General features: G+C 43.1%; 3 protein-coding genes across 11 annotated transcripts; all 3 read right to left on the reverse strand.

The window, feature by feature from the left end:
- Positions 1-200: 200 nt before the first annotated feature.
- Positions 201-9,531, reverse strand: LOC128612086 (alcohol dehydrogenase class-3). 5 transcript variants are annotated; one of them, XM_053632002.1, is made up of 10 exons: positions 9,511-9,531; positions 5,683-5,733; positions 4,818-4,919; positions 4,530-4,680; positions 3,494-3,581; positions 2,927-3,146; positions 1,560-1,820; positions 1,164-1,296; positions 786-924; positions 201-456 (listed from the first exon to the last, which is right to left on the reverse strand). In XM_053632002.1, the coding sequence occupies exons 2-10, from the start codon at positions 5,698-5,700 to the stop codon at positions 432-434; spliced, it is 1,137 nt and encodes a 378-aa protein (XP_053487977.1). In that variant the 5' UTR covers positions 5,701-5,733; positions 9,511-9,531; the 3' UTR covers positions 201-431. The 5 variants fall into 5 exon arrangements, with proteins under 5 accessions (XP_053487977.1, XP_053487975.1, XP_053487974.1 ...); XM_053632000.1 differs by lacking the exon at positions 9,511-9,531 and adding an exon at positions 9,301-9,333 and having other exon boundaries at positions 2,945-3,146; XM_053631999.1 differs by lacking the exon at positions 9,511-9,531 and adding an exon at positions 9,301-9,333.
- Positions 9,532-10,087: 556 nt separating this feature from the next.
- LOC128612087 (alcohol dehydrogenase class-3-like) lies at positions 10,088-19,255 on the reverse strand. Of its 5 annotated transcripts, none has more exons than XM_053632007.1 (10): positions 19,213-19,255; positions 15,507-15,557; positions 14,642-14,743; positions 14,356-14,506; positions 13,320-13,407; positions 12,772-12,973; positions 11,391-11,651; positions 10,995-11,127; positions 10,673-10,811; positions 10,088-10,343 (listed from the first exon to the last, which is right to left on the reverse strand). In XM_053632007.1, exons 2-10 carry the CDS (start codon positions 15,522-15,524, stop codon positions 10,319-10,321), a joined length of 1,119 nt encoding a protein of 372 aa, XP_053487982.1. In that variant the 5' UTR covers positions 15,525-15,557; positions 19,213-19,255; the 3' UTR covers positions 10,088-10,318. The 5 variants fall into 5 exon arrangements, with proteins under 5 accessions (XP_053487982.1, XP_053487983.1, XP_053487980.1 ...); XM_053632008.1 differs by lacking the exon at positions 19,213-19,255 and adding an exon at positions 19,166-19,184; XM_053632005.1 differs by lacking the exon at positions 19,213-19,255 and adding an exon at positions 18,995-19,027.
- Positions 19,256-19,654: 399 nt separating this feature from the next.
- Positions 19,655-23,097, reverse strand: LOC128612089 (alcohol dehydrogenase class-3). Its single transcript, XM_053632013.1, has 9 exons — positions 22,867-23,097; positions 22,685-22,786; positions 22,425-22,575; positions 21,815-21,902; positions 21,329-21,548; positions 20,883-21,143; positions 20,606-20,738; positions 20,373-20,511; positions 19,655-20,046 (listed from the first exon to the last, which is right to left on the reverse strand). Exons 1-9 carry the CDS (start codon positions 22,882-22,884, stop codon positions 20,022-20,024), a joined length of 1,137 nt encoding a protein of 378 aa, XP_053487988.1. The 5' UTR covers positions 22,885-23,097; the 3' UTR covers positions 19,655-20,021.
- Positions 23,098-23,460: the final 363 nt, after the last annotated feature.

Consider the following 23,460-nt stretch of genomic DNA (forward strand, 5'->3'; position numbering starts at 1 on the left):
AATAAGATAAATGTAAGGCACTCTGGATAAGGGTGTCTATCAAATGCCGTGCATAATTAAAAAATTGCTGAAAATTCTGAATGAAAATGAATCTCTATGGCTTATTTATTTGTTTCCTTTTATTTATTTATCCCATGACCCTCTTTTTATTGGACGTTACACGTCCTGTTACTGATAATAAGGTGTACTTGTACTACATCTCAATGCCTCAATGTTTTATTATCATATTTATTTACAATCACAGCATTAACACATGCACAACAAACACACAGACACGTCTTCTGTCCCGAGTTTCCCTCTACATCGCTGTGTTTCCTTCTGAGGCCCACTGGAGAGTGAGTCTGTCGTCATGGTGATGAATGATTGATGTAGTCGTCATGGTGACTGATGATGTCGTCATGGTTAATGAACTGAGATTGGACGCTCACAGCTCACATTTTTATCACTGATCGGACACTGAGAAAGAGAGAAGAGACGGAGAGAGACAAGCAGGAAATGACAAGTAGGATAAGTGACTTTATATTCAGCGTTAATTTTTTTTATAAAGTGTGTCATCATTTTGTCCTCATTTTTATTAGAAATGTGTTTAGTCAGATAAACTTTTTATTAGACTTTCAAAAAAAATTACTGGAAGACGACTAAAAAAGGTTGAAAGATAGAGAGAAGAAACAGGAGATAATCAGAGGTAATCTGACGTGTTGTTTGTTGTGCAGGAAATATATTTATTCCCACTGAATAAATAACACGGTTCTATTGGTCGTATGATGGTCATGTGACTCACAGACCTTTTCCCACTGATCATCAGTTCGAAGGCGTGGTTAATCTCCTCCAGAGAGAGTGTGTGTGTCACAAACTCATCCAGCAAAATTCTACCATTCATGTAGTCTTCCACCAGTTTGGGTACACTACACACACTCTTCCATCCTGTTCAGTACACACACACACACACACACACACACACACACACACACACACACACACACACACACACACACACACACACACACACACACACACAACACAATAGATACATATTTTTGTTCTAAAACATTTTCAGCCTTTCTTTGTTGTGGATTTTACCTTCAGGTTTTTTATACAGAAATAAATTTTAATAGACAGTGTGTAGCTACGACTAGCGACGTGATAAATTGCTTGTTTCTTACCACCAAAGAAGGATCCTTTAAGCTGTCGTCCCAGCACAAGATCCTTAGGTGACACAGAGAGTAGGTTTTTTTCAGTCCATCCCACAATCACACAGGTTCCCCAGGCGCCATTGCAGCTCTCGAACGCCGCCCTCTAGTGGAGACAAAACACATTTATTCATCTGAGTCTGAATCAGAACTCTCTCGTTTGTCTCAGTGAGACCATATACACACAAATACATATAAGAACATCAATCAAATCAAATGTGCTTTAAAATCAACTTTATTATCATCTGAATCACATGTAATGTTCGATCTCTGCTTTCAGAAGATGAACAAGGAGAAGAAGCAGAAGAAGATGTTAGTGCAGATCAGTCACTCTGAAGGTGATATTTCACGAATCAAACTCAAACCCACCATAAGCGTGACGTTCCCCACACACTCGAAGCTGTAGTCCACTCCTCCACTCGTCATCTCCACCAGCACCTCCTGAATGGGTTTGCTGTGATCGTTAGGGTTCACAAACTCAGAGACACCGAACTTCTTGGCGATTTCACGTTTCTCTGCGTTGATGTCGACGCCGATGATCCTGGAGGCTCCGGCAGCTTTACAGCCCATCACAGCGGCGAGACCGATGGCTCCCAAACCGAACACGGCACAGACAGAACCACGCTCCACCTGCAGAGACGAGGAGGAACAACCACTGGGTTCAGAAAATAAAATACAATAAATTCATCCACAGAAACATGTGAGAAGTTCAATTAATGTATTAATATAGTACAGGGATGCTAAGCATATACACTGCCTTTCCAGTTCACATAGATGCACTGTTTTAGGCCCAAGGAAGACAATCAACCCACAACCACCACTATATTTATTATTAAATGTGACTAAGGACAAGAGCAATAAGGAAAAGGAAAAGAATAAGAAGAAAGTGAAAGAATAGGAAAAAGGAGAAGATGTCCAGCAGGCTGACCACGGACTCATGAATAAAGCTGGCCAATCACTAGCTTGTGGACAGAGCTGGCAAACCCTGGGCTCATAGATAGAGCTGGACAATCACTAGTTTGTGGATAGAGCTGGCCAACCATGGGCTCGTGGATAGAGCTGGCCAATCACTAGTTTGTGGATAGAGCTGGCCAACCATGGGCTCGTGGATAGAGCTGGCCAATCACTAGTTTGTGGATAGAGCTGGCCAATCACCAGCTCATGGATAGAGCTGGCCAATCACTAGCTAGTGGATATAGCTGTCCAATCACTAGCTTTTTGATAGAGCTGGCCAACCATTATCTTGTGGATAGTGGGGTCCAATCACCAGCTTCTGGATAGAGCTATCCAATCACTCGCTTTTGGATAGAGCTGGCCAACTATTATCTTGTGGTTAGTGCTGTTCAATCACCAGCTTGTGGATAGAGCTGTCAAACCACAAGATCATGGGTAGAGCAGACCTACTTATAAATTGACACCATAAAAATAATAATTAAAACTCAGCCTTTGACTGATCCCTGAGGGACACCTTCTTTACAGAGCAGTGGGGATTAAAAGTTTGAAACTCTATGTCATGGTGTTTATAAAAATAAAAAAAAGTACTGACGTGTGTGTAAGTACAGCACTGAGAGTTCATAAATGGTTAAAATGTTTCACCATGACTCAGGAGTTTAAAGTCCTCCATGAGACAGGGAGCGGGTTAATCAGTAATACCCTAAGATAATCCATTAATTGCATGTACAGGTTAACCATTAAAAGTCATTAAAACACACACACACACACACACACACACACACTTTTCCCGTGTTTAGTGCCGCTCCGTATCCTGTAGCCACTCCACAGCCGAGGAGACAGACTCTATCCAGCGGTGCGTCTTGGTGAATCTTAGTGACGTTGTATTCAGGAACGACCGTGTATTCAGAGAAAGTGCTCACACCAATAAACTGATGCACCTGCTGCCCCCTACAGGTGATCCGACTCGTACCGTCAGCTAACACACACTGCTGAAGCTTCTCACTGAGAGACCAACAAAGAGAGAAACACATTAAAAGTCAGTATAATCAGCTGAGTAATCTTATTGTCAGGGTCAAAACGAACCTCATCACTATGGAGCAGTGAGGAGAAATATAACACACTACTCATTCCTGGTATTACAGACATTATCACAGCACAGCTTTACAAAAATCCAGACCTAAAATTTGTAGGAAGAAACTTGAGAGGAACCTGGTTCAGAATATGTAAGTATTATATAATGCTGTATGTTCTGAATATTTTTATATTACAGTAGTAAAGACAGAGTCTCTAAGGTTTGGTCATGTTGAGTTTGAATTGGATATAAAAAAAAAAAAACATCAAGTCCTCACCGGTTCTTTTTGCAGAGGTTCGTCTTTGAGCTCAGACAGAACTCACACTTATCACACTGTGGCACGAAGAGAGGGATCACCTTATCACCTGGAGCGAAGAAGAAGAAGAAGAAGAAAAACTCACAAAATGGTATGACAAATTAAAAGTGTGTGAAAAAATATTTGCTCAACCTGTTATCATCAACTAAATCTCTATCATTTCCTTGAGTTTCAGTGTATATCACAAATTGTGTACCTTTGATTTCTCTATAACCTGATACAGGTGAGAGATGATACTCAGGCTCAGACAGCTGCTAATTACTGGCCAGTCCATAATAATTCTTATGTGTCAGCTAATTAAACCAAAGACTTCACTACCGGATCTTTCAGAACAAGAATCTCCACCTACACACCAAGGATGCTGTTTACTATGCTGTCTGTATATCAGACCTCCTTTACAGCTGGGTTTCTGGAAGCCTGGGTCACACCCTGAAGGGCCATGAGTGCTTCCACGTATTGTAGGATCCTGGGGCTCACCTGCTGTGATCATGTGCCTCATACTGACATACTGCACTTACCAGACCAACTGCAGAAGTATTGAGGCCACTGGGTAGGTCACATTATCAGAACCAACTGCCCCACAGAGTACTTTACAGTCAGGTACATTGTGTCCAAGGCTCAGCAGGTATGTAGAAGAACATGTATAGAGACCAGGTGAAGCTTTTCATCTGCTGACTGTAACACTGTAACACTGCTGACTGTGACACCTGGCCACAGCTCGTCCTTAATGGGATTCAAACACTTTATGAAGAGGACAGGACTAGGAGGAGATACCATAAGCAACTGAAGAAGAACACACCAGACTTTACTGCTACCACCACAACCACTTATAAATACAACACCTGTAAGACAACCTGGGGTTCCAGGATTAGACTGTTTAGCCATCTCAGAACCCACCATTACAGGACAAAAATAAACATCATCAGGTTACAATGGGCAGTAAGCAAGCACGTGCGTGTATGTGTGTGTGTGGTTGGGGTGAGTGTGTTTAGTGTACCAGGCTGCACAGCGGTCACCCCCGGCCCGACGCTCTCCACCACACCAGCAGCCTCGTGACCCAGAATGAGGGGAAACGGCCGAGAGTTCACTCCTTTCTCACAATCATACAGATACGTCCAGTCTGTGTGACACACACCAGTCGCTGCTATCTGCAACACAAACACACACACACACACACACACAGAGCTTTAATCAGCAAGTGTGTCCAAAAGTCAAGGCTGCAACCAAGATTTTCTAGAAGAACAGAAGGAACAAACTCCTGTTAGAGCTGAGGAAAATTACAGACCTTAATTCTCACTTCATGCTCTTTAGGTGGAGCAACTTCCACTTCTTCAACAGAAAGAGGCTTCCCAGGTTCCCACGCCACAGCCGCTTTACACCTGATCACCTAAAATAACACACACACACACACACACACTGCTCTTAATATTTAGTAGAAAAGTGATAGTTAACTGCGGTCAATTACAGTCACGATCATTGGGTTCATAACACATTTGAAAAGTTATTGTAACAAGCAGTTTTATATTAAATGCAAAAATAACAAGAAAAAAAGTAAATGGCAAATGCACAATTTTTAATATAATATAAACATCACTGGACGGAGTAAACGTAACTGGACGTCACAGTGTAAGATCATCAAGGAAAGATTCAATCATAATATCACACAAGCCTAATGTGCACAATGATTCCTAAACATATGTTCTGTTGTCGACACTCGATGATGATGATGATTATTATTATTATGGTGATGATGATGATGATGGCCAAAGTGATATGTGTATTAAAATGAAATTGATTTATAAGTATTAGTAATGTATTGTTTTTTTAAAAACACATGGATTACAATCTGAGCGTTCTCTTCTTTCATGTCGCATGGCCACTTATCGGATGTGTATCTGATTTCAAAAGATCAGATTTTTGTGTCCACACAGTCCTGAAAAAACCAGACGTGTCACACTTCACACCCTGTCATCATCGTAAAATCAGTGTAATCAGCACCAATCGAGAGGCGTATTGCTTTAATATACAACTACGGTGTTTATTTTAGATGATAAGAGTGTATTTTATATTAAGATAAGATAAAATTTTATATTATAAGGTGCATTAAGCAGCAAGCAAAGAAACAACTCCAGTAATAAATCAGTTCCTACCTTATTCTCAGTTGCCATTTTGAAAATAATCAGATCTTCAGTTACACATCCCTTAAAAGCAACACACACACACACACACACACACACACACACACACACACACACACACATTCAGTATAGTCTAAAAGTTTACAGTAGTTAGTGTGCAATTTATTCAATTTTATTCCTTACTTTTAGCGCAGCATTTGGAGTTACAGAGGTGTCCTACATGACATTACCTGTGCTGAAGAGTTTTTATGCTGAAGAGTATTTATGCTGAAGTGTGTTTATGCTGACGTGTGTGTTCCAGTGTTCCTGTGTCCTCTGTCTCAGAGTCATTAACCCAACACTACCACCTGCTACACACTCTGATATCCACAATAACACACTGAATCTCTGAGAGAATACAAGAACCCGCTGTAGAACAGTTCTTCATCAATAAACTACAGAACTCTGTATAATAGGTTAAAGACATAATCTAGAAGGGTAAAAGGTTCAAACATGTAGGTAGCTATTGGGTTTAATATGTCAGGTGCTAGGTTGCTGCTGTGTTCCAGGGAGTGGCTAAGGTGTTAGAGGGGTGGAGCAATGCAGTATTAATTGTCATCAGTATATCTGAATCAACACAGCTTCAAATCATGTGATGGCAGAACCAATGAAACGTAATTTCTGAATAAAATTGAAAAGGAATATCTATGACTTGCTTATCTATTTATTTATTTATTTGTTTCCTTTTATTTATTTATCCCATGACCCTCTTTTAATTGGACGTTACACGTCCTGTTACTGATAATAAGGTGTACTTGTACTACATCTCAATGCCTCAATGTTTTATTATCATATTTATTTACCTGGGCCCATAGATAGAGCTGGCCAATCAATAGCTTATGGATAGAGCTGGCCAACCATGGGCTCATAGACAGAGCTGGACAATCACTAGTTTGTGGATAGAGCTGGCCAACCATGGGCTCGTGGATAGAGCTGGCCAATCACTAGCTTGTGGATAGAGCTGGCCAATCACTAGCTAGTGGATATAGCTGGCCAATCATTAGCTTGTGGATAGTGCTGTCCAATCATTAGCTTGTGGATAGAGCTGGCCAATCACCAGCTCATGGATAGAGCTGGCCAATCACTAGCTAGTGGATATAGCTGTCCAGTCACTAGCTTGTGGATAGAGCTGGCCAATCACTAGCTAGTGGAGATAGCTGTCCAACCACTAGCTTGTGGATAGAGGTGGGCTCACCTGCCGAGCTCCAGCTAGAGGTCAACAAGGAGGCCCAGGCACCAGAGCTCCAGCCTGAGGTTCAGGAGGGGGTCTCAGCTCCACAGATCCACTATAAAGCCCAGTTACTGTCCCAAGTGTCTGTTAACACGGACAACCAAACCCTGCTCACGTCCAAGTCAGCCGACACGACCGACCAAGTTCTGCTCAAGCCCGAGTCTACTGACACGGCCGACCAAGTTCTGCTCAAGCCCGAGTCTACCGACACGGCCGACCAAGTTCTGTTCAAGCCCGAGTCTACCGACATGGCCGACCACGTTCTGCTCAAGCCCGAGTCTACCGACACGGCCGACCAAGTTCTGTTCAAGCCCGAGTCTACCGACACGGCCGACCACGTTCTGCTCAAGCCCGAGTCTACCGACACGGCCGACCAAGTTCTGTTCAAGCCCGAGTCTACCGACACGGCCTACAACGTTCTGCTCAAGCCCGAGTCTACCGACACGGCTGACCAAGTTCTGTTCAAGCCCGAGTCTACCGACACGGCCTACCACGTTCTGCTCAAGCCCGAGTCTACCGACACGGCCGACCATGCTCTGCTCAAGCCCGAGTCTACCAAGACAGCCGACCACGCTCTTCTCAAGCCCAAGTCTGCCGACACGGACAGCCAAGTTCTGCTTACGCCCGAGTCTGCCGACACGGACAGCCAAGTTCTACTCACGTCTGAGTCTGCCGACAAGGACAGCCAAGTTCTGCTCACGCCCGAGTCTGCCGACAAGGACAGCCAAGTTCTGCTCACACACAAGTCTGCCGACAACGACAGCCAAGTTATGCTCACGCCCAAGTTTGCTGAAACAAACAACCAAGCTCTGCTCATGTCTACGTCTGATGACCTAACCAACCAAGTTATGTTCACGCCCAAGTCAGCTGACAGGGACAACCAAGTTCTGCACACGCCTAAGTTTGCTGAAACAGACAACCAAGCTCTGCTCATGTCCACGTCTGCTGACATGCACAACCAAGTGTCTGTTGACATGGACAACCAAGCTCTGCTCACGTCTCAGTCTGCTGACATGACCAGCCAAGTTCAGCCTGCAGGCTCCGTTGAGTACATCACTCTGCTTTCCTGCTCAGTCGAGGACGTCGCTCTGCTTTCCAGTTCAGCCGAGGATGTCTCTCCGCTTTCCTGCACTGCTGAGTACGTCGCTCTGTTTCCCTGCTCCGCCCAGGACATCGCTCTGCCTTCCTGCTCCGCCGAGGACATCGGTCTGCTTTCCTGTTCTGCCAAGGACGTCGCTCCGCTTTTCTGCTCTGCTGAGAACGTCGCTCTGTTTCCTGTTCAGCCGAGGACGTCACTATGCCTTCATGCACTGCCGAGGACATCGCTCTGCTTTCCTGCTCTGCTGTGAACGTCGCTCTGCTTTTTTGTTTCGTTAAGAATGTCGTGCGGTCTCCTGGTTCTGCTTGGGACATTTTGCCCAGGGGGCCGGGGTCACCAATGGAGATGGATGTTTCATGGCACTCCAGGAGGAGTGCCTTTGGGGGGGGGGGTTCTGTCACAAGTTCCCCTTTAAGCAGTGCGCTGTGGAGCATGTGAGCGCGCGTGCACGAGCAGGTGCACGAGCACCTGCTTTTCCCTTGTTGACAATCGTGACATTTCGACACGTGCATTTGTTATGTTTCTGTTATGTCACCTCCCTGTTCTGTGATTAGCTATGGTTTCAGGTGTGTCTGAATTGCCCTCGGCCGTCAGTCATTACGAGGCTCGTTAGGTTTGTATATATACCACGCGCCTCCCAGCACACAGCGTGGAATATTGGATAGAATAGATGAGAGATAGTTAAGATACTTAGTTTAGATTACTTACGATAGACATAGTCATAGTCATAGTCAGTTTACACTGGTTTCTCCGCTCCCAGTATCTCGCCATTGTTTATGTTTCATGTTTTGGGTCTCGACCCTGTTTTCCATGACCACGACCTTGATTCCTGCTTAGCCCTGTGTAGGCCTGTTTGCCGATCGCCTGACCTCTTGCATGTTTGTGGATTACGTTTTTGGATCACATTTTGGATTTACCTGTCTGTGTTTCTCATCAATAAAACTGTTCCAACTGCGTTTGCATCCATCCTATCTCCGTTACGTCACGATACGTGAGAGTAATGTATTGTTTTTTAAAAACACATGGATTACAATCTGAGCGTTCTCTTCTTTCATGGCACATGGCCACTTATCGGATGTGTCATCATCGTAAAATCAGTGTAATCAGCGCCATCGAGAGGCGTATTGCTTTAATATACAACTACGGTGTTTATTTTAGATGATAAGAGTGTATTTTATATTAAGACAAGATAAAATTTTATATTATAAGGTGCATTAAGCAGCAAGCAAAGAAACAACTCCAGTAATAAATCAGTTCCTACCTTATTCTCAGTTGCCATTTTGAAAATAATCAGATCTTCAGTTACACGTCCTTAAAAAGCAACACACACACACACACACACACACACACACACACACACACATTCAGTATAGTCTAAAAGTTTACAGTAGTTAGTGTGCAATTTATTCAATTTTATCCCTTACTTTTAGCGCAGCATTTGGAGTTACAGAGGTGTCCTACATGACATTACCTGTGCTGAAGAGTGTTTATGCTGAAGAGTGTTTATGCTGAAGTGTGTTTATGCTGACGTGTGTGTTCCTGTGTTCCTGTGTCATTAACCCAGCACTACCACCTGCTACACACTCTGATATCCACAATAACACACTGAATCTCTGAGAGAATACAAGAACCCGCTGTAGAACAGTTCTTCATCAATAAACTACAGAACTCTGTATAATGGGTTAAAGACATAATCTAGAAGGGTAAAAGGTTCAAACATGTAGGTAGCTATTGGGTTTAATATGTCAGGTGCTAGGTTGCTGCTGTGTTCCAGGGAGTGGCTAAGGTGTTAGAGGGGTGGAGCAATGCAGTATTAATTGTCATCAGTATATCTGAATCAACACAGCTTCAAATCATGTGATGGCAGAACCAATGAAACGTAATTTCTCAATAAAATTGAAAAGGAATCACTATGACTTGCTTATCTATTTATTTATTTATTTATGTTTGGGTTTTTTTGTTTCCTTTTATTTATTTATCCCACGACCCTCTTTTTATTGGACGTTACACGTCCTGTTACTGATAATAAGGTGTACTTGTACTACATCTCAATGCCTCAATGTTTTATTATCATATTTATTTACAATCACAGCATTAACACATGCACAACAAACACACAGACACGTCTTCTGTCCCGAGTTTCCCTCTACATCGCTGTGTTTCCTTCTGAGGCCCACTGGAGAGTGAGTCTGTCGTCATGGTGATGAATGATTGATGTAGTCGTCATGGTGACTGATGATGTCGTCATGGTTAATGAACTGAGATTGGACGCTCACAGCTCACATTTTTATCACTGATCGGACACTGAGAAAGAGAGAAGAGACGGAGAGAGACAAGCAGGAAATGACAAGTAGGATAAGTGACTTTATATTCAGCGTTAATTTTTTTTATAAAGTGTGTCATCATTTTGTCCTCATTTTTATTAGAAATGTGTTTAGTCAGATAAACTTTTTATTAGACTTTCAAAAAAAATTACTGGAAGACGACTAAAAAAGGTTGAAAGATAGAGAGAAGAAACAGGAGATAATCAGAGGTAATCTGACGTGTTGTTTGTTGTGCAGGAAATATATTTATTCCCACTGAATAAATAACACGGTTCTATTGGTCGTATGATGGTCATGTGACTCACAGACCTTTTCCCACTGATCATCAGTTCGAAGGCGTGGTTAATCTCCTCCAGAGAGAGTGTGTGTGTCACAAACTCATCCAGCAAAATTCTACCATTCATGTAGTCTTCCACCAGTTTGGGTAAACTACACACACTCTTCCATCCTGTTCAGTACACACACACACACACACACACACACACAACACAATAGATACATATTTTTGTTCTAAAACATTTTCAGCCTTTCTTTGTTGTGGATTTTACCTTCAGGTTTTTTATACAGAAATAAATTTTAATAGACAGTGTGTAGCTACGACTAGCGACGTGATAAATTTCTTGTTTCTTACCACCAAAGAAGGATCCTTTAAGCTGTCGTCCCAGCACAAGATCCTTAGGTGACACAGAGAGTAGGTTTTTTTCAGTCCATCCCACAATCACACAGGTTCCCCAGGCGCCATTGCAGCTCTCGAACGCCGCCCTCTAGTGGAGACAAAACACATGTATTCATCTGAGTCTGAATCAGAACTCTCTCGTTTGTCTCAGTGAGACCATATACACACAAATACATATAAGAACATCAATCAAATCAAATGTGCTTTAAAATCAACTTTATTATCATCTGAATCACATGTAATGTTCGATCTCTGCTTTCAGAAGATGAACAAGGAGAAGAAGCAGAAGAAGATGTTAGTGCAGATCAGTCACTCTGAAGGTGATATTTCACGAATCAAACTCAAACCCACCATAAGCGTGACGTTCCCCACACACTCGAAGCTGTAGTCCACTCCTCCACTCGTCATCTCCACCAGCACCTCCTGAATGGGTTTGCTGTGATCGTTAGGGTTCACAAACTCAGAGACACCGAACTTCTTGGCGATTTCACGTTTCTCTGCGTTGATGTCGACGCCGATGATCCTGGAGGCTCCGGCAGCTTTACAGCCCATCACAGCGGCGAGACCGATGGCTCCCAAACCGAACACGGCACAGACAGAACCACGCTCCACCTGCAGAGACGAGGAGGAACAACCACTGGGTTCAGAAAATAAAATACAATAAATTCATCCACAGAAACATGTGAGAAGTTCAATTAATGTATTAATATAGTACAGGGATGCTAAGCATATACACTGCCTTTCCAGTTCACATAGATGCACTGTTTTAGGCCCAAGGAAGACAATCAACCCACAACCACCACTATATTTATTATTAAATGTGACTAAGGACAAGAGCAATAAGGAAAAGGAAAAGAATAAGAAGAAAGTGAAAGAATAGGAAAAAGGAGAAGATGTCCAGCAGGCTGACCACGGACTCATGAATAAAGCTGGCCAATCACTAGCTTGTGGACAGAGCTGGCAAACCCTGGGCTCATAGATAAAGCTGTCCAATCACTAGTTTGTGGATAGAGCTGGCCAACCATGGGCTCGTGGATAGAGCTGGCCAATCACTAGTTTGTGGATAGAGCTGGCCAACCATGGGCTCGTGGATAGAGCTGGCCAATCACTAGTTTGTGGATAGAGCTGGCCAATCACCAGCTCATGGATAGAGCTGGCCAATCACTAGCTAGTGGATATAGCTGTCCAATCACTAGCTTTTTGATAGAGCTGGCCAACCATTATCTTGTGGGTAGTGGGGTCCAATCACCAGCTTCTGGATAGAGCTATCCAATCACTCGCTTTTGGATAGAGCTGGCCAACTATTATCTTGTGGTTAGTGCTGTTCAATCACCAGCTTGTGGATAGAGCTGTCAAACCACAAGATCATGGGTAGAGCAGACCTACTTATAAATTGACACCATAAAAATAATAATTAAAACTCAGCCTTTGACTGATCCCTGAGGGACACCTTCTTTACAGAGCAGTGGGGATTAAAAGTTTGAAACTCTATGTCATGGTGTTTATAAAAATAAAAAAAAGTACTGACGTGTGTGTAAGTACAGCACTGAGAGTTCATAAATGGTTAAAATGTTTCACCATGACTCAGGAGTTTAAAGTCCTCCATGAGACAGGGAGCGGGTTAATCAGTAATACCCTAAGATAATCCATTAATTGCATGTTCAGGTTAACCATTAAAAGTCATTAAAACACACACACACACACACACACACACTTTTCCCATGTTTAGTGCCGCTCCGTATCCTGTAGCCACTCCACAGCCGAGGAGACAGACTCTATCCAGCGGTGCGTCTTGGTGAATCTTAGTGACGTTGTATTCAGGAACGACCGTGTATTCAGAGAAAGTGCTCACACCAATAAACTGATGCACCTGCTGCCCCCTACAGGTGATCCGACTCGTACCGTCAGCTAACACACACTGCTGAAGCTTCTCACTGAGAGACCAACAAAGAGAGAAACACATTAAAAGTCAGTATAATCAGCTGAGTAATCTTATTGTCAGGGTCAAAACGAACCTCATCACTATGGAGCAGTGAGGAGAAATATAACACACTACTCATTCCTGGTATTACAGACATTATCACAGCACAGCTTTACAAAAATCCAGACCTAAAATTTGTAGGAAGAAACTTGAGAGGAACCTGGTTCAGAATATGTAAGTATTATATAATGCTGTATGTTCTGAATATTTTTATATTACAGTAGTAAAGACAGAGTCTCTAAGGGTTGGTCATGTTGAGTTTGAATTGGATATAAAAAAAAAAAACATCAAGTCCTCACCGGTTCTTTTTGCAGAGGTTCGTCTTTGAGCTCAGACAGAACTCACACTTATCACACTGTGGCACGAAGAGAGGGATCACCTTATCACCTGGAGCGAAGAAGAAGAAGAAGAAGAAAAACTCACAAAATGGTATGACAAATTAAAAGTGTGTGAAAAAATATTTGCTCAACCTGTTATCATCAACTAAATCTCTATCATTTCCTTGAGTTTCAGTGTATATCACAAATTGTGTACCTTTGATTTCTCTATAACCTGATACAGGTGAGAGATGATACTCAGGCTCAGACAGCTGCTAATTACTGGCCAGTCCATAATAATTCTTATGTGTCAGCTAATTAAACCAAAGACTTCACTACCGGATCTTTCAGAACAAGAATCTCCACCTACACACCAAGGATGCTGTTTACTATGCTGTCTGTATATCAGACCTCCTTTACAGCTGGGTTTCTGGAAGCCTGGGTCACACCCTGAAGGGCCATGAGTGCTTCCACGTATTGTAGGATCCTGGGGCTCACCTGCTGTGATCATGTGCCTCATACTGACATACTGCACTTACCAGACCAACTGCAGAAGTATTGAGGCCACTGGGTAGGTCACATTATCAGAACCAACTGCCCCACAGAGTACTTTACAGTCAGGTACATTGTGTCCAAGGCTCAGCAGGTATGTAGAAGAACATGTATAGAGACCAGGTGAAGCTTTTCATCTGCTGACTGTAACACTGTAACACTGCTGACTGTGACACCTGGCCACAGCTCGTCCTTAATGGGATTCAAACACTTTATGAAGAGGACAGGACTAGGAGGAGATACCATAAGCAACTGAAGAAGAACACACCAGACTTTACTGCTACCACCACAACCACTTATAAATACAACACCTGTAAGACAACCTGGGGTTCCAGGATTAGACTGTTTAGCCATCTCAGAACCCACCATTACAGGACAAAAATAAACATCATCAGGTTACAATGGGCAGTAAGCAAGCACGTGCGTGTATGTGTGTGTGTGGTTGGGGTGAGTGTGTTTAGTGTACCAGGCTGCACAGCGGTCACCCCCGGCCCGACGCTCTCCACCACACCAGCAGCCTCGTGACCCAGAATGAGGGGAAACGGCCGAGAGTTCACTCCTTTCTCACAATCATACAGATACGTCCAGTCTGTGTGACACACACCAGTCGCTGCTATCTGCAACACAAACACACACACACACACACACAGAGCTTTAATCAGCAAGTGTGTCCAAAAGTCAAGGCTGCAACCAAGATTTTCTAGAAGAACAGAAGGAACAAACTCCTGTTAGAGCTGAGGAGAAATACAGACCTTAATTCTCACTTCATGCTCTTTAGGTGGAGCAACTTCCACTTCTTCAACAGAAAGAGGCTTCCCAGGTTCCCACGCCACAGCCGCTTTACACCTGATCACCTAAAATAATACACACACACACACACACACTGCTCTTAATATTTAGTAGAAAAGTGATAGTTAACTGCGGTCAATTACAGTCACGATCATTGGGTTCATAACACATTTGAAAAGTTATTGTAACAAGCAGTTTTATATTAAATGCAAAAATAACAAGAAAAAAAGTAAATGGCAAATGCACAATTTTTAATATAATATAAACATCACTGGACGGAGTAAACGTAACTGGACGTCACAGTGTAAGATCATCAAGGAAAGATTCAATCATAATATCACACAAGCCTAATGTGCACAATGATTCCTAAACATATGTTCTGTTGTCGACACTCGATGATGATGATGATTATTATTATTATGGTGATGATGATGATGATGGCCAAAGTGATATGTGTATTAAAATGAAATTGATTTATAAGTATTAGTAATGTATTGTTTTTTTAAAAACACATGGATTACAATCTGAGCGTTCTCTTCTTTCATGTCGCATGGCCACTTATCGGATGTGTATCTGATTTCAAAAGATCAGATTTTTGTGTCCACACAGTCCTGAAAAAACCAGACGTGTCACACTTCACACCCTGTCATCATCGTAAAATCAGTGTAATCAGCACCAATCGAGAGGCGTATTGCTTTAATATACAACTACGGTGTTTATTTTAGATGATAAGAGTGTATTTTATATTAAGATAAGATAAAATTTTATATTATAAGGTGCATTAAGCAGCAAGCAAAGAAACAACTCCAGTAATAAATCAGTTCCTACCTTATTCTCAGTTGCCATTTTGAAAATAATCAGATCTTCAGTTACACATCCCTTAAAAGCAACACACACACACACACACACACACACACACACACACACACACACACATTCAGTATAGTCTAAAAGTTTACAGTAGTTAGTGTGCAATTTATTCAATTTTATCCCTTACTTTTAGCGCAGCATTTGGAGTTACAGAGGTGTCCTACATGACATTACCTGTGCTGAAGAGTTTTTATGCTGAAGAGTGTTTATGCTGAAGTGTGTTTATGCTGACGTGTGTGTTCCAGTGTTCCTGTGTCCTCTGTCTCAGAGTCATTAACCCAACACTACCACCTGCTACACACTCTGATATCCACAATAACACACTGAATCTCTGAGAGAATACAAGAACCCGCTGTAGAACAGTTCTTCATCAATAAACTACAGAACTCTGTATAATAGGTTAAAGACATAATCTAGAAGGGTAAAAGGTTCAAACATGTAGGTAGCTATTGGGTTTAATATGTCAGGTGCTAGGTTGCTGCTGTGTTCCAGGGAGTGGCTAAGGTGTTAGAGGGGTGGAGCAATGCAGTATTAATTGTCATCAGTATATCTGAATCAACACAGCTTCAAATCATGTGATGGCAGAACCAATGAAACGTAATTTCTGAATAAAATTGAAAAGGAATCACTATGACTTGCTTATCTATTTATTTATTTATTTGTTTCCTTTTATTTATTTATCCCATGACCCTCTTTTAATTGGACGTTACACGTCCTGTTACTGATAATAAGGTGTACTTGTACTACATCTCAATGCCTCAATGTTTTATTATCATATTTATTTACCTGGGCTCATAGATAGAGCTGGCCAATCAATAGCTTATGGATAGAGCTGGCCAACCATGGGCTCATAGACAGAGCTGGACAATCACTAGTTTGTGGATAGAGCTGGCCAACCATGGGCTCGTGGATAGAGCTGGCCAATCACTAGCTTGTGGATAGAGCTGGCCAATCACTAGCTAGTGGATATAGCTGGCCAATCATTAGCTTGTGGATAGTGCTGTCCAATCATTAGCTTGTGGATAGAGCTGGCCAATCACCAGCTCATGGATAGAGCTGGCCAATCACTAGCTAGTGGATATAGCTGTCCAGTCACTAGCTTGTGGATAGAGCTGGCCAATCACCAGCTCATGGATAGAGCTGGCCAATCACTAGCTAGTGGAGATAGCTGTCCAACCACTAGCTTGTGGATAGAGGTGGGCTCACCTGCCGAGCTCCAGCTAGAGGTCAACAGGGAGGCCCCAGCACCAGAGCTCCAGCCTGAGGTTCAGGAGGGGGTCTCAGCTCCACAGATCCACTATAAAGCCCAGTTACTGTCCCAAGTGTCTGTTAACACGGACAACCAAACCCTGCTCACGTCCAAGTCAGCCGACACGACCGACCAAGTTCTGCTCAAGCCCGAGTCTGCTGACACGGCCGACCAAGTTCTGCTCAAGCCCGAGTCTACCGACACGCCTGACCAAGTTCTGTTCAAGCCCGAGTCTACCGACACGGCCGACCACGTTCTGCTCAAGCCCGAGTCTACCGACACGGCCGACCAAGTTCTGTTCAAGCCCGAGTCTACCGACACGGCCTACCACGTTCTGCTCAAGCCCGAGTCTACCGACACGGCCGACCATGCTCTGCTCAAGCCCGAGTCTACCGAGACAGCCGACCACGCTCTGCTCAAGCCCGAGTCTGCCGACACGGACAGCCAAGTTCTGCTTACGCCCGAGTCTGCCGACACGGACAGCCAAGTTCTACTCACGTCTGAGTCTGCCGACAAGGACAGCCAAGTTCTGCTCACGCCCGAGTCTGCCGACAAGGACAGCCAAGTTCTGCTCACACACAAGTCTGCCGACAACGACAGCCAAGTTTTGCTCACGCCCAATTTTGCTGAAACAAACAACCAAGCTCTGCTCATGTCTACGTCTGATGACCTAACCAACCAAGTTATGTTCACGCCCAAGTCAGCTGACAGGGACAACCAAGTTCTGCACATGCCTAAGTTTGCTGAAACAGACAACCAAGCTCTGCTCATGTCCACGTCTGCTGACATGCACAACCAAGTGTCTGTTGACATGGACAACCAAGCTCTGCTCACGTCTCAGTCTGCTGACATGACCAGCCAAGTTCAGCCTGCAGGCTCCGTTGAGTACATCACTCTGCTTTCCTGCTCAGTCGAGGACGTCGCTCTGCTTTCCTGTTCAGCCGAGGATGTCTCTCCGCTTTCCTGCACTGCTGAGTACGTCACTCTGTTTCCCTGCTCCGCCCAGGACATCGCTCTGCCTTCCTGCTCCGCCGAGGACATCGGTCTGCTTTCCTGTTCTGCCAAGGACGTCGCTCCACTTTTCTGCTCTGCTGAGAACGTCGCTCTGTTTCCTGTTCAGCCGAGGACGTCACTATGCCTTCATGCACTGCCGAGGACATCGCTCTGCTTTGCTGCTCTGCTGTGAACGTCGCTCTGCTTTTTTGTTTCGTTAAGAATGTCGTGCGGTCTCCTGGTTCTGCTTGGGACATTTTGCCCAGGGGGCCGGGGTCGCCAATGGAGATGGATGTTTCATGGCACTCCAGGAGGAGTGCCTTTGGGGGGGGGGGTTCTGTCACAAGTTCCCCTTTAAGCAGTGCGCTGTGGAGCATGTGAGCGCGCATGCACGAGCAGGTGCGCGAGCACCTGCTTTTCCCTTGTTGACAATCGTGACATTTCGACACGTGCATTTGTTATGTTTCTGTTATGTCACCTCCCTGTTCTGTGATTAGCTATGGTTTCACGTGTGTCTCAATTGCCCTCGGCCGTCAGCCATTACGATGCTGGTTAGGTTTGTATATATACCACGCGCCTCCCAGCACACAGCGCAGAATATTGGATAGAATAGATGAGAGATAGTTAAGATACTTAGTTTAGATTACTTACGATAGACATAGTCATAGTCATAGTCAGTTTACACTGGTTTATCTGCTCCCAGTATCTCGCCATTGTTTATGTTTCATGTTTTGTGTCTCGACCCTGTTTTCCATGACCACGACCTTGATTCCTGCTTAGCCCTGTGTAGGCCTGTTTGCCGATCGCCTGACCTCTTGCATGTTTGTGGATTACGTTTTTGGATCACATTTTGGATTTACCTGTCTGTGTTTCTCATAAATAAAACTGTTCCAACTGCGTTTGCATCCGTCCTATCTCCGTTACGTCACGATACGTGAGAGTAATGTATTGTTTTTTAAAAACACATGGATTACAATCTGAGCGTTCTCTTCTTTCATGTCGCATGGCCACTTATCGGATGTGTCATCATCGTAAAATCAGTGTAATCAGCGCCATCGAGAGGTGTATTGCTTTAATATACAACTACGGTGTTTATTTTAGATGATAAGAGTGTATTTTATATTAAGATAAGATAAAATTTTATATTATAAGGTGCATTAAGCAGCCAGCAAAGAAACAACTCCAGTAATAAATCAGTTCCTACCTTATTCTCAGTTGCCATTTTGAAAATAATCAGATCTTCAGTTACACGTCCTTAAAAAGCAACACACACACACACACACACACACACACACACACACACACACACACACATTCAGTATAGTCTAAAAGTTTACAGTAGTTAGTGTGCAATTTATTCAATTTTATCCCTTACTTTTAGCGCAGCATTTGGAGTTACAGAGGTGTCCTACATGACATTACCTGTGCTGAAGAGTGTTTATGCTGAAGAGTGTTTATGCTGAAGTGTGTTTATGCTGACGTGTGTGTTCCTGTGTTCCTGTGTCATTAACTCAGCACTACCACCTGCTACACACTCTGATATCCACAATAACACACTGAATCTCTGAGAGAATACAAGAACCCGCTGTAGAACAGTTCTTCATCAATAAACTACAGAACTCTGTATAATGGGTTAAAGACATAATCTAGAAGGGTAAAAGGTTCAAACATGTAGGTAGCTATTGGGTTTAATATGTCAGGTGCTAGGTTGCTGCTGTGTTCCATGGAGTGGCTAAGGTGTTAGAGGGGTGGAGCAATGCAGTATTAATTGTCATCAGTATATCTGAATCAACACAGCTTCAAATCATGTGATGGCAGAACCAATGAAACGTAATTTCTGAATAAAATTGAAAAGGAATCACTATGACTTGCTTATCTATTTATTTATTTATTTATGTTTGGGTTTTTTTGTTTCCTTTTATTTATTTATCCCACGACCCTCTTTTTATTGGACGTTACACGTCCTGTTACTGATAATAAGGTGTACTTGTACTACATCTCAATGTTCTCAATGTTTTATTATCATATTTATTTACAATCACAGCATTAACACATGCACAACAAACACACAGACACGTCTTCTGTCCCGAGTTTCCCTCTACATCGCTGTGTTTCCTTCTGAGGCCCACTGGAGAGTGAGTCTGTCGTCATGGTGATGAATGATTGATGTAGTCGTCATGGTGACTGATGATGTCGTCATGGTCAATGAACTGAGATTGGACGCTCACAGCTCACATTTTTATCACTGACCGGATACTGAGAAAGAGAGAAGAGACGGAGAGAGACAAGCAGGAAATTATATTTTAAAACTTTAATACTCTTAATAAAAAGTAACAGGATATAACTAGTAGGTTATTAAAAAGATAAAAAGATAAATATGGAGAGAGAAATATGGAAAAAAAAGAGAGAAGAGACAGAGAGAGGGACAAAACAATAAATGAAAGATAAGTAAATATAAAGTTGTGGAATTTATTCCAATTTATGTCCAATTTTTATATCAACTCAAAAAACCCTGAAAAGTAATCCCATTGAATAAATAACACGGTTCTATTGGTCGTATGATGGTCATGTGACTCACAGACCTTTTCCCATGGGTCATCAGTTCGAAGGCGTGGTTAATCTCCTCCAGAGAGAGTGTGTGCGTCACAAACTCATCCAGCAAAATTCTGCCATTCATGTAGTCTTCCACCAGTTTGGGTAAACTACACACACTCTTCCATCCTGTTCAGAAGAGTGTTTATCATAACGGATAAAATGATGGATTTTACACTCTGATAAATGAGAGCTACTACATTATAAACTGCTCATCTCTTACCACCAAAGTAGGTTCCTTTAAGAGTTCTTCCCATAAGGACGTCTATAGGTGCCAGCGAGAGGCTTCCTGTTTCATTCCATCCCACAATCACACAGGTTCCCCAGCCGGCTCTGCAGCTCTCAAACACTGCCCTCTGGTGGAGACCAAACACATTCATTCACTTCATACAATAAAGCACAAAGCATGATTAGACATAAAAGAAGGAGATGCAGAAGATGATGTTAGTGCAGATCAGTCACACTGAAGCTGATATTTCACGAATCAAACTCAAACCCACCATAAGTGTGACGTTCCCCACACACTCGAAGCTGTAGTCCACTCCTCCACTCGTCATCTCCACCAGCACCTCCTGAATGGGTTTGCTGTGATCGTTAGGGTTCACAAACTCAGAGACACCGAACTTCTTGGCGATTTCGCGTTTCTCTGCATTGATGTCGACGCCGATGATCCTGGAGGCTCCGGCAGCTTTACAGCCCATCACAGCGGCGAGGCCGACGGCTCCCAAACCGAACACGGCACAAACAGAACCACGCTCCACCTGCAGAGACGAGGAGGAACAACCACTGGGTTCAGAAATTAAAATAAAATAAATTCAATCACAGAAACATGTGAGAAGTTATCTCAAGACATGAAATTCAAATTAAAGCAGTAACGCTATGTTTAATGTATACACTTCAGTGATGCTATGTAGACACACACACACACACACACACACACACACACTTTGGCCACGTTTAGTGCCGCTCCGTATCCTGTAGCCACTCCACAGCCGAGGAGACAGACTCTATCCAGCGGTGCGTCTTGGTGAATCTTAGTGACGTTGTATTCAGGAACGACAGTGTATTCAGAGAAAGTGCTCACACCAATAAACTGATACACCTGCTGCCCCCTACAGGTGATTCGACTCGTACCGTCAGCTAACACACCCTGCTGAGTCTTCCCCCTGAGAGAGAGAGAGAGAGAGAGAGAGAGAGAGAGAGAGAGAGACTGGACTTTTTATAGACATCATCACTACTCACAGCTGAGTATCAGAATGGAGAGGAGAAATAACACACTACTCATCAATAAGTAACACGTGTGTTAGTAACATTATAGAACAGTAGTGAAGACGGCGTCTGTAAGGTTCGGTCGTGTTGATCAGGAGTTTACATCTGTACAGCTGTTTGTGTGAAAAAGAACAAAATTAGGTTTAAGAATGAAAGAACTCACCAGTTCTTAAAGCAGAGGTTCGTCTTTGAGCTCAGACAGAACTCACACTCACCACACTGCGGCAGGAAGAGAGGGATCACCTTATCACCTGGAGGGAAGAAGAAGAACATGAAGAAGAAGAAGAAGAAGAAGATGAAGGACAGACTGGTAATTCTCCTGTGAGCAAAGAAAACCAATCCCTCTGTGCTTCCAGAAAAAGGTTCTGCAGTAAACTCTTTCAGTGCTTTTACAAGATGGAGTCATTAATTACGGGTGAAGGAGATGAAGCTGGACGCAGAAAGCTATAACTATGGAAGTGATGTCATGACAGTCCTAGCTAATGCTAAATCTAGTCCACATGCTAAATCTAGTTGAACCACTACAGGTTCTGGGGGCGGAGCTTTGTGTACAATGGACAGAAATAGAAGGATGGGCTCAAGGAATAAAAATAAAAACAGTTGGAGACCTAATTCTGACATTTCTGCTGACGCACCTCACTGATCACAGCTTTAAAATCAAATCTAAAGGAAATCTTTACCTAAATAAAATCTGAATAAAAATCTGAAGGACAGATGGAGTAACACATTACATTACCTCTGTGTGTGTGTGTGTGTGTGTGTGTTTAGTGTACCAGGCTGCACAGCGGTCACCCCCGGCCCGACGCTCTCCACCACACCAGCAGCCTCGTGACCCAGAATGAGGGGAAACGGCCGAGAGTTCACTCCTTTCTCACAATCATACAGATACGTCCAGTCTGTGTGACACACACCAGTCGCTGCTATCTGCAACACAAACACACACACACACACACACACAATTAAACAATTCGAGGCTGCAGCTTAGTTTTTATAAAGGAACAAACTCCTGTTAGAGCTGAGGAAAATTACAGACCTTAATTCTCACTTCATGCTCTTTAGGTGGAGCAACTTCCACTTCTTCAACAGAAAGAGGCTTCCCAGGTTCCCACGCCACAGCCGCTTTACACCTGATCACCTAAAATAACACACACACACACACACACACAGTTTTTATTAGGTATTTATTAGATCTTATATATGCTGCTGTATTCCTACCTTATTCTCAGTTCCCATCTTGATAAGAACAAGATCCTCAGTTACACATCCTGCTTATTATATATAACAAACCAACACACATGATATGTTAGTGTACACATCTACCATTATTAAACCTTACTGCTGTTGGTGCAGCATTTACAGTTACAGATACGTCCTGCATGACATTACCTCTGTGTGTGTGTGTGTGTGTGTGTGTGTGTGTGTGTGTGTGTGTGTGTGTGTGTGTGTGTGTGTGTCTGTGTGTGTGTGTGTTCCTGTCTCGTGTGTTTATAATCCTGGAACTTCTGCACTTCTTCTGTGGTTCTGTGAGAGAAACTCCACACTGCCACCTGCTGCACACAACTGCAGAAACATTTTGATGAATAACTTTTTACACTTCACTGTCTTGTATCATTTCCCACACTGCAGCTCTGACATCACGATTGATTTGATTTGCTTATGTTTTTGTTTGCTTGTTGCTGTTATTGAACACCATTGTTTCTTTCTTTCCTTATTTATTTATTTCTTGTTTTTTTTTTTCAGAAAAGTGAAAACAGGTCTTGACTGAGCACAAATTTAAATAGATTTATAAAAAAACAATCCTAAAAAGTT

Source organism: Ictalurus furcatus, chromosome 8 (genome assembly GCF_023375685.1).
Source record: "Ictalurus furcatus strain D&B chromosome 8, Billie_1.0, whole genome shotgun sequence".
Lineage (NCBI taxonomy): Eukaryota > Metazoa > Chordata > Actinopteri > Siluriformes > Ictaluridae > Ictalurus > Ictalurus furcatus.